At 34.8% G+C, this 11,067-nt stretch overlaps 2 protein-coding genes across 2 annotated transcripts; one reads left to right on the forward strand and one right to left on the reverse strand.

Moving 5' to 3' along the window:
- Nucleotides 1-295: 295 nt before the first annotated feature.
- On the reverse strand, nucleotides 296-3,389 carry LOC108137773. Its single transcript, XM_017259675.1, has 5 exons — nucleotides 3,257-3,389; nucleotides 3,059-3,191; nucleotides 1,225-1,310; nucleotides 731-884; nucleotides 296-678 (listed from the first exon to the last, which is right to left on the reverse strand). Exons 1-5 carry the CDS (start codon nucleotides 3,329-3,331, stop codon nucleotides 296-298), a joined length of 831 nt encoding a protein of 276 aa, XP_017115164.1. The 5' UTR covers nucleotides 3,332-3,389.
- A 246-nt stretch (nucleotides 3,390-3,635) lies between these two features.
- On the forward strand, nucleotides 3,636-7,260 carry LOC108137795. The gene is made up of 5 exons (XM_017259699.1): nucleotides 3,636-3,722; nucleotides 3,779-3,917; nucleotides 3,971-4,056; nucleotides 4,117-4,270; nucleotides 6,797-7,260. Exons 1-5 carry the CDS (start codon nucleotides 3,648-3,650, stop codon nucleotides 7,258-7,260), a joined length of 918 nt encoding a protein of 305 aa, XP_017115188.1. The 5' UTR covers nucleotides 3,636-3,647.
- The last annotated feature ends 3,807 nt before the right edge of the window (nucleotides 7,261-11,067 follow it).

The raw sequence follows: 11,067 nt of genomic DNA on the forward strand, positions 1-11,067 counted from the left end.
TTTTTATAAGCCTTTGTAGAAGGTATTACGAGGATTGTTCATAAAGTATCGCGAATTTTGAATTTTCGCGGGCTACGTATTTCGATTTTTGATTGCTTTGTTGCGTTAAGTTTTTACCCATTTATTTATGCTGACAAGCTCGGCAATTAGGAATCGATTTTTGCTTATTTCTTAATTCTTATTTAAGTAACATAACATAACAACATAATACTTTTTGATCAAACCTTCTATTATATTGATCAGAAGGTTTCAACACACTAATGGAGAAATCAATGAGAGGATACTACCATTTCTTTTAAAGTGTAACTCTTTCCTTGTGCGAATAATCTTCATTAATAGCGTTGCGTAACAAAACGTTCGATATAAGCTCTTGCCTCTGGAAAAAATCAGACGAGACTTCATGAGGCTGTTTTTGTATGATGTCCTTATCGGTTATTTTGTCCTGCCACCATTTCGACTGCGGATTGTCCCACAATTTTTGTCCTGCTATGGGCATAACATAAATAATTATTGGTTGTTGTGGGATCGGATAACTTGGTGCCATTTCTTTGTGAGGCATTCCATTTGTGTTGGGACTCAGCGGGTCGGCGCCGTAAATTCTCTGGTACCGTTCACTCCACACCAGAAACATAATTTGCACAAAAGCAATCAAGAGCAACGTATCATAGGCCACAAGCACTGAAAACAAAATTTTTTATCAACGATGTTGTTGTGCGATTCTGATTCTTACTTGCATAAAATGTCAGACCGAGTGTTATCAGAATTAAGGTAGCCAGGGGTACGATATGTCTGGCTATCCGAAGGGATATAACAGTAAACACAACTACTTGGACTGTGTAAAAGAACTCCAACACCGCCAGGGGAATAACGTGGTACTTTTTGAGCTGCGGACAAGGAAAAAATATCAGTCAGTTAAAACAAGTTCCGAAAATACTCGTTACTCAGCTGTTAGTTTCAAAAAACAAATTCCTCCCGAAAATTGTAGATGCTTTGACAACACCACAAGCAGCGAAAGAGCTTAAGATAATCGCATTTAAAATAAAAAAATATATTTGTAGAGTTAAAGGTTTGATTTGCACCCAGCAGTATCTAATTTTTATTAAAAGCTTTAGATTTTATCATTTATTTTATGTTGTACGTTTTAACATTTACTCTACATCGAAATGGGAGAGTTACAGCCTCTCAGTACTGCACTCACAACCCAACTTCCATAGAATGCCTTACCTTGTATGCTCCATGGGCTGCCAATATGCAAGTTACAATATGACAAATGCTGTAAAGTTGGAAAAACATCATCAGCTCTTTTGGATCTGTTGGTAAATTAATAAAATTAGGAGGAAATATGTTTCAATAAAGCATTTATTTTTAAATTTTTCACGAAAAAATTTAGTTCAAGTAGACGGGAGAGCTGCTATTTTGGAAATATAACAGTAATTTTTAAAGGAGTTAAAATGTACCGGAAAATGTAACACCAATTATGTAATCGGAAAAAAAAATTTAAAAAAAATATAACTTTGCTATGTTTAAATTTTTTTTAGTAATGGTTAAATATTTCAGAATTAAGGTTTAAATTTCATCAAAATCAGACGACTATAGCATATAGCTCCCATAGCATATAGCTCCCATAGCATATAGCTCCCATTATAACTTTGCTGTTAAATTAAATATTTTTTTTTATTTTTTCGACATATAGTAATGGTTAAATATTTCACAATTACGGTTTAAATTTCATCAAAATCGGACGACTGAAACATAAAAGCTCCCATGGGAACAATAAAAAATAAAATAAAAATAAAAAATGTTAGAAATTTTTTTTGATTGTTTAATTATTTGAAAATTCGGAATTACGCTTTTAATTTTATTAAAATCGGAAAACGGTATCATATAACTGCCATAGGAACTATTGAATAATTAAGCTGCAAATCATCATAGCTCAAATGCCTTTAAATATACACGCAAGTAAATCATAATTTTAATGACTTCAAAAATATCTAATTTTGCAATAGCTGCAAGGGTATATGAACTTCGGCTGGCCGAAAGTTTTTCAAAAAATATATTTTTTTGTTTTATATATTTGAATATCAAAATTTTTTAGCCTCTGTTTGTGGGCTAAAAAACATGAAGGGCTTTTCTTTTAGGATTCTACAAAAATTTTTGATATGTTGGGCAGGACGTTAGAAAAATAGGTTATTTTACGATGTGTTGTCTAGTCTAGCTAGAAAAAGTTTATCTTTGTACACTAAGCTTCTAAACTATTAAAGCAACAGACACGTGATATACGTCGTCAAACAGTTAATAATGTTATTGTTAAAAAGGTCAAATAATAATCAAATAATAATTAAATACCTAAGTTTTGTAATTATCGCAAAAACTTTTATTTCTTTTTAAGTTTTTACACTTTAAGCAACATTTTTAAGGGCAGCCCACCGTTCTTCTGTTTAACTTCTCTAATGTTCAGAGTTCAGTTTAAAATTTGGTGAGGGAAATCTTATAACAAAGTGTTTTTAAGTTAAAGGAGGAAAAATTGTCGCTAATTATTTATAAGGAATTACTTAAAAAATAGCTTTTTTATAAATTAGGGAAAATTATATGACTATACATTATAAGAAAATATTTTAAAAACAATGAAGTTATAATGGCACTGAGAACTTACTCGTTAACTTTTAATTAAGCTTTAAAGTTTTCCTAGCAAACTAGGTTTTCTCAAAACAAAATAAATTTTTTGACGGCTGAACACTCACATAGCATCTTATAGTTGTTTATTAACTTTAAAGTGGCTCAATTTAGAAAATTGTTGGTAACCAGTTTGGTTTTTTTATTATTAACTTCCTGAGAACTTCGCTATGGCGGTACAACATTTTACTTTCATACTATTCAAGTACAATTTTTAACTGTGGCTAAAAATGTTAAAATGTTTTTTTCAATACCTTTACCTTGAAGATTTTTATGTTCATTTGCTAATGTTAAATTTGAAAGTACATCGCAAAATGCGGACGGAGGAAATGAAGTAAAGGGTCGACCAGAAAGTTAAAACTTGTCATGGCTGCATTCAACTCACATCGTTCCACCCAGGTAGCCGATTCCTTGATAATAGTGCTAGTCTTATAATGAGTTTCCAGTATGCGAAACAGTCCAAAGAGGAATGATGTTCCATCGCTGAATATTAGCCACATGATTAGGGTGCTTTTCAGCTGGACACGTATAAAAGTAGTTTGGCTTAGCTGCAATTGACTCAAATATTACGTTCAAAACTTACGGCAGCAGCGGTGCAAATGACCAGGACACCCAGACGAACCGAGGCACAAAAGAAGTAGCTCTCCATGAGCACCATGTTGTGGCAGGACTATGTGGACTAAGTGCCTTGGTTTGCGTCGACATTGTGTGGCTTGCTCTTTGAGACCTGGCCAACGAATGATAGATGATGGCCATCGAGCCTGAATATGACGCTTTTGAGCACGGACTCCATTACCGAATGGTACGCAGATTGGAATCTTGAACATGTTTTTTTCATTATCCTGTGCGGTAATTAGAACGTTTTTGTTGTGCGTTGGTGGCTGACTCACCACACTTTCTGCGGTTCAGTCGGGGCGCTCAGATAGTTCAGTTTTGATTTACGAGCAGACATTACTAGTAATACCAAGTTCAATATGTTATTTATGGAGTCCTACATGTGTTATTGCTCGGTGCGGCTTGGCTCGATTTTGGTCTCTGTTCTGACGATTGTAAGTGACTATAAATTGCCTTCTTACCAAGTTAAACTAACACTTTCCCCTTCCAGATTCGAAACTTAGCTCACAGTTTGGTTCTTTTCACGATGGGCTTAAAAGTCTTCGAGCCATTAATCGATTTGTTTGAGCATGATTCGGAATACAAGGACAGGAAGTGGGTTAGAAAATGCATCAGTTGGAGTGAAGACTGTAGGTGTTATGGGTTAATGAATTTGAATTTATGTAATGCATGTAATTTGTAGCTCCTGAGAGCTTCAACGCGTTTTTCCAGATTATATCTTTTTCTCACATAGCAGCTGCCATGTTGTGTATTTGGGGTTCCATCAAGGTAAGTCTAGCTTGCCCTTGCGATTTCTCACAGTAAGTGTATTTGATTCGCTTCAATTAGTTACAGAAATGGCTTGTTCTCCCTTTGGCCTTCTTCGAGTTCTTATACTTTATAAATATTATGGCGCTGCACATTGTTCTGATGATCATGCTGAAAAAACAAATAAACCTGGGCTTTCTTATAATTCTTACACTTATGGGGTGCTTTTATATACGTAAGTATTACTTTAATCTCAAATCTTTCACAATTATCTTTGGATTCAAAAACAGTTTTTGATAACAAAAAATAATTAAAATTACTCCTTCGGTGCCAATTTAAATTTACAAATTACACGTAATATTATAGCGTTCCCTTGTGTTTTCCTTTTCCTCCTTTTTTATTTTCGAACATTTAATAATTCACTTTTAAATTACTAAAATTAGTTAATTAACAATAGTAAGCAATTAATTTACTTTATCGAGAAAAACTTTTTGGTCGCTGCGAGAAATTGATGTTAGCATTTATATATATGCTGTTAGAATTGCGCTAATCCGGTTGATCATCTAGTTAAGTGACGTTGTCTCTTTCGGTCTAAGCTTGCACAATCCATAACAAGCTTGATTGTTATGTTTTAATTTTAACTGTTTTTACCGTACTTGATAGGACAGAATAGGCACCCATAAGACATTTAATTTTATTTATTTAATATCATAGTCAAAATGGGTTGAAAATGTTAAAATTTTATTTGATGACTTAAGATCTATCTTATTCTAACAAAATTGAAATAATTTTATATATATATATTATTTTTTGTTAATATTAGTATGTTTCATTAATCTTTCTGATATAAATACTTTTAATTCTGTTTATTTGATTAATTAAATAATTTTGTTTTAGATACTTTTGATTTTAAATATATTTTGTTTCCTTAATGTTACATTTAAACTTAGTTGCGCACCTTATAGTTTTTAAGTGGTATGCTGTTCCAGAGTTTTTAATTACCAGACTCTCTTAGCATCTGGTATCCAATGATTTCTTACTAAATATTATGCATTTTGATTTGGATGGATTTATACTTGAGACAGTGTCTTTCAATTGCCAACCAGACACAGAACATTATTACTCCTACCAACACAGACATTGACTTGATTAATCGTCTGCCTATAAATGGACTTTAAAACCGGACAATCTGTAAAGTTGTACAGAATTTTAGCTTACTACTAAGAATGTAGTGATTCACCGAGTCAAATGCTTTGCTATGGTCAAGGAGAGCTAAAAATGTTTCATGTTGAATGGGGCTGTAATCTTTATTAGGTTTAATAATTGGGTTATCCCAATTTAGCTTTTTTTAAAACTGAAGGAAAAACTGACGTTGTAATAGACGTTTGTTTACATTATCCTATTCCAAGGTTATTCTTTTCCCTCTAAGTTTGTTTAGCGGAGTAGAGTTTTTAAATTTGAAAGTGATCGCGCTTAGCCTTTTTAATTGTTTCGGAAACTTTGGCTCTGGCTAATTTGAACTGTATCCTAAGCGATTGAGTTTATAGCGCTTTCACTTTTGAAAGGCTTGATCGCGGTCGTATATGGTTTTCTTTTCTTTTAAGCTGCATACATTTATTAAACATAAATTGCAAGTAATTGTTAAAGACATTCAATTGACATTCCACAAGGTGCTTTAATAAATAAGAAGCATTGTATTCATCCTGAAGATCATTGTAGTCAATTCCTTTACAGTCCCTATAAGTAAAAGACTCTTCGATATAGTCAAGTCTTATGTCGTATGTCGAAAAAAATAGGGCATGTTTAGAAAATACTGGTGTATTAACGTGATTATACAATAAAAGTTTTCTAATGTTACTGCTAAACAAGAAAGAAAGCAAACTTCGGCAAGCCGAAGTTCATATACCCTTGCGACTATTGCAAGAATTAAATATTTTTTAAAAAAAACATTAAAATTATGATTTACTTGCGTATATGTTTAAAAACTTGAAGCTTTGATGATTTGCAGCTCAATTATTAGATAGTTATTTTATATTTTTTTATTATTTCTATGGGAGCATCATGCTTTGTGCGACAAGTTTTGCCTCTACGCTACCCCCTCTCTCCTTCATTGCACGCATGTCCGCAATCTTCCACTCAAACAACTGCTCTCGTTGCGCGCGGAGATCAGCTACTTCGCTCTCTTGTCTGAGTAACCCTCTCTCCCGTTCGTTTTACCTCACCGTCGACCCACTATTCCTTCCAAGAGCTCCGTAAGGCTGCTGGGGATGCGCGTCTCCGCCTCCCGCACAAGGATGACCATTTTATTGGTGTGCTCCTGAAGGCGTACTGTGAGTAAGGTTATAAGCTGGCGCGAAGGGGCCTCAGAGCTGCGCTCACTGGCAGTGGCAGCGTTGATGCGGTGTCCCTTGTTGGCCGCCGAAGAAGAAGACATTATGAGGTTTTGTTTGTTTTTTTTTTTACGTCCCCAATTCACTCCTTGTTGTTGTTACAAGATGGCGGTTTTTCATTAAGAATTTAAGTTTTTTTTTAAAGAAACTGGCCACAAATAAAGTTTTAAATACTTCTCAACTAGGCCAAGTGTTTATATATCGAATGGTAAAACAAAGCCGATAATAAATAAAATTTTTCGCTGTTTGTTGATACTAATCACAGAGCGATAAAAGACGCGTCTGACTTTAGTTAGTTGTTGTTTAGTTGTTTTTAATATAATTTTTAAAAATGCTCATTTAAACATATTTTCCGTTTTGTCCTTTTATAGTTTTTGTTGGCTACAATGCCATCACCTGTGTGGCCATGTTCCAAGTCATTAGCCTGGTGAGGAGTCCCCGCTACCGCGATCTCTATGGTGAGGACCCATTCCATCCGCTGGCGATGAGGACCAGTCAACAGAAGAACTCTCAGAAGCCGCTCCAGGTGCTTCGCATGCACGACATGGACGACACAGACATCGACGAGCAAAAACGCCTGAGCAGGATCGGATTGTGGCCTCGCCGTCAGCCGCCAGTGGCTTCCGTCCTTCCCGAGCAGGCGCGGTATCCACAGTCCCAGCTGAAGTGGTGGCAGCAGCAGGCCCTGAGCACAGGCGATGCCAACCTGCAGGACACGTCTGTGTACCGCAACTGGCAGTCAAAGGAGCTCCTTAACGGAGCAGGCGGCAAGGTGCAACGCAAGAGCGACCTGAATCGACGCTATGCCGAAAACCAGATGCATCGATGGTACTGATTACATTCAAGAGGAGTGGTTGCTAGTTAGATTTTCAACAATGAAACATTATTTTATGCTTTTAAAGCTAATGCCTTAATAAATTAAAAAGGTACTATAACTATAATAATTATTCGTAACATTTTAAATTGGTTTTTAGTTTTTAGGTCATAATCAATTTATTGTCATATATGAACAACTAATAAGAGTAACGTACGACCTTTTTGTAAATAAACAAATATAACATACAAATTATAATCAATATACCAAAGCGAAGACAAGTTCTCTTATCTTTGCCTTCGTTAACTAAAATTTAAATTGGTTTTTAAGCCTAGTACTCCGGTCGACCAACAGTTTCGCCAGCGAAAAAACTTTGTTCTTCTTAGTGTGGACCAATTCTTTAGAGTTCCTTGATTCGGTGTGCTTCGGGCTTATTGTCAATCAATTGGGGTTGTTGACAAACAGACAACATTTCACATTAATGCCGCCAGCTTGCAATTACTATTTAAACATTGTAAATAGTGAAATATATATACATTTTTTTTAGCCGTGTCTCAGAGCTCTTTAAACAAAAGTAGAATCAAAATGGATCGGGAACATTTTGTCCTCAACATTTTACTATGGTAGGCGATTTTTCTGAGTTTCTTGAGAGTTTTCGTCCTCTTCAAGATGCGAGAAATACAAAGTTTCGACCATATAATTTTAAAACGCAACATTTTACATTTTTTATATAGACCTACATGCATGTATCAACAAGTGTGCTAAATTATCTCCATTTAGTACTTAAATTCCCTTCTCGGCATTTTCCTCGCGACACGTTCGGAAAAACTAAAACAAATATTTAAGTTTATATATAAATAATTTTTATTAATGTAATGACATTTTGGAATATACTAAAAATACTGACACAACGCCAACATGTCCATGTTCTTTTACCTGTCTTGTTTGGTGTTAATCTACTTTATAATACGTAGTCACTAGTTCGCCTCATATTACATGCTGTTTACACTAAATACTATAAACGCCTATGTAATACAATTTTTAAATTTGTTAGCTAAGTAATGAGTAACTTATAGTCGAGGAACTCGACTATAGCGTTAAATAGCTTAAAAGTATACAATTAAAACCACTAGGAATTGAAAACCAAAAAGAAAAACATTTCTGGACAGTAGACAACAGACAAAAAAAAAAATAAGCTAGATCTGAAGTGTCCTTTGGGCCATTGTAGTTTGTGCTAAATGAGTTCCATAATTTAACATATCTGATCTAATCCTTTTCCTTCCCAACGCTGCGCTGCAAACATTAAAAATTCTCTAAGGAATATTGAATTTTGACCACATAAAAATTGTTCTAACCCTAATGGACTGGTAAGCAGCGTAATATTAAAAGCCCTATCTACTTATTCAATAAGTCATAAATTCCTTTTGATGCACATTGCCGAACCAAAAAATTCAGAGACCCCTCAACAAAAGCCTCAGCTCCCCACAAGGACCAAACTTTCTCAAACTATCTCATTGGCTTAGCTGTTTGGGCTTTTGGTGAGCGCTTTGCATAAACGGCACTACAGATTATGCAGCTGTCTGAGAGACACTTTGCATATCCTGGACCAGGAAGCGGGATGCTTCAATGCCCGGTTCGACTTACAAATGCTTTTCCCACTTTACATTCCCAGAAAAATGCACTGCGACCGGAAACGCGACAGAGTGGGTGGGCGAAAAAGGCAGCGAATGAGCTAGAGAAAAGATTGGTGATGCTTGGTGGACCATTGTGTTGGGAAGATGACAAAAATCGAATACTTAACAATTGGTGACGCTTGCAATGGACCATGAGCTGTAGTGGAAAGGGCAAGGAATTCGGAGCTGGCACTCAACGAGACTGCCAATTTCTCCCTCCTCCTTTTCCTCTTTACTCCTCTGTTTTTCTGAATATCTGCCATCAGAAATCCCGACCACATGGACATATTTTGTCCTCGAGAGATTTCTGCGCTATGTGTTGACAGTTTTTGTTGACTGCTGACTGTTTGCTGCTGCCTCTGATGCTTTTGGGATTGCATTTGCTGCCCCTAGTCGCACGAGTTTTTTTTATAATTTAATTAAAAGTTTACAAAAAAAAAAATGTGATTTCGAAGTCAATCAGAGCTGTCCTGTTAGTTTGCGGATAATGGAAGCTGGACCAAACATTTCATTTTGTTATCATCATTTCCAAAAAAACATATATTTTCGCATTAAGAAATTTGAATTTGAAATTTTGAATAACGATTTAAATTTAAAAAGGGAAAATTCCACATCCCGCAGTTTATATAGCTATCACAAAAACAAAATATTCTTTAAAACCACTATATTTAATTTTTTATTCCGATGAATTTTTCGATCTCTTATATGTCAGTTTGTGATATTTTTATAAAATTCGGAGGTAACTCTTGCGGCTGGAAAAAATACTGAATTGGATAGTGTTTTACTGAAGAAAGAAAAAAGAATTTATGTATTTGGGGATTATTAAGCATGTAATTAAGTAAAAAAACATTTTTATACCCTTGCAGAGGGTATTATAATTTCAGTCAGAAGTTTGCAACGCAGTGAAGGAGACGTTTCCGACCCCATAAAGTATATATATTCTTGATCAGCATCACTAGTAGAGTCGATCTAGCCATGTCCGTCTGTCCGTCCGTCTGTCCGTCTGTCAGTCTGTCCGTCTGTCCGTCTGTCCGTCCGTTTATATGCAAACTAGTCTCTCAGTTTTAAAGCTATCTGCATGAAACTTTCCCAAAAGTTGTCTTTCTATTGCAGGTAGTATATAAGTCGGAACGAGCCGGATCGGACGACTATAGCATATAGCTCCCATAGGAACAATCGGAAAAATAATTGAAAAAAAATTGTAACTTTGCTGTTTTTTAATTTATTGTTTAGTTCTTCGACATACAGCAATGGTTAAATATTTCAGAATTATGGTTTAAATTTCATCAAAATCGGACGACTATAGCATATAGCTCCCATAGGAACAATCGGAAAAATAATTGAAAAAAAATTGTAACTTTGCTGTTTTTTAATTTTTTTTTTAGTTCTTCGACATACAGCAATGGTTAAATATTTCAGAATTATGGTTTAAATTTCATCAAAATCGGACGACTATATCATATAGCTCCCATACAAATAATAAAAATATATAAAAGAACAATCAAATAATTAAGCTGCAAATCGTCATAGCTTTAATGTTTTTAAACATATTCGCAAGTAAATCATAATTTTAATGTTTTCAAAAATATTTAATTCTTGCGATAGCTGCAAGGGTATATGAACTTCGGCTTGCCGAAGTTTGCTTTCTTTCTTGTTTTTTAATTAAATTCAGGGTGGCGGCTACACTGCAAATCTACTGAATATGTGTTTCTTTTAGGACCTTCACGAGCGGGCACTTATATCTCGAAAAGTGAAACAAAAGACTAAAAAGATTATTAATTCACATACCATTGGCTGTATAAGTAAGAAGGGATTTTTTGTTAATTTAGGTGCAAAACTTGGAAAAAGAGAGAATTTTTGGCAAACAAATTTTCGCTTATAGAAATTCAAGTCTTAGTTAAATCAACAAACGTGGGTTTGAGAAAGTAACAAGTAAACATAACAAAAATAGAAAACAAACAAAATAAGCCAAAATGAATTAACTAATGCGTGCTGAGTCATAGGCGTTCAGCAGATCAAACTTGATTATTGATTACTGATCCATCAGTTATCAGTGATCATGTGGTTTTGCTGAATACGCCCACCACCTATTCTATCGCTCTAGAAAAAATATAAAATGTTCTGTGTATTTATGTTAAAAAGTCGCGAATGTCTG

Source organism: Drosophila elegans, unplaced genomic scaffold (assembly GCF_018152505.1).
Source record: "Drosophila elegans isolate 14027-0461.03 unplaced genomic scaffold, ASM1815250v1 contig_397, whole genome shotgun sequence".
Taxonomy (NCBI): domain Eukaryota; kingdom Metazoa; phylum Arthropoda; class Insecta; order Diptera; family Drosophilidae; genus Drosophila; species Drosophila elegans.

Excerpts from the sequence above, each read along its gene's own strand:
- LOC108137773 (XM_017259675.1), bottom strand. The coding sequence starts at position 3,331 with ATGGTGCTCATGGAGAGCTACTTCTTTTGTGCCTCGGTTCGTCTGGGT. Across the intron at positions 3,192-3,256 it reads TCATTTGCACCGCTGCTGCC|CTGAAAAGCACCCTAATCAT; the intron begins GTAAGTTTTGAA and ends ATACGTGTCCAG. Across the intron at positions 885-1,224 it reads CAGCCCATGGAGCATACAAG|CTCAAAAAGTACCACGTTAT; the intron begins GTAAGGCATTCT and ends CCTTGTCCGCAG.
- LOC108137795 (XM_017259699.1), top strand. The coding sequence starts at position 3,648 with ATGTTATTTATGGAGTCCTACATGTGTTATTGCTCGGTGCGGCTTGGC. Across the intron at positions 3,918-3,970 it reads CATCAGTTGGAGTGAAGACT|CTCCTGAGAGCTTCAACGCG; the intron begins GTAGGTGTTATG and ends TGTAATTTGTAG. Across the intron at positions 4,271-6,796 it reads TATGGGGTGCTTTTATATAC|TTTTTGTTGGCTACAATGCC; the intron begins GTAAGTATTACT and ends GTCCTTTTATAG.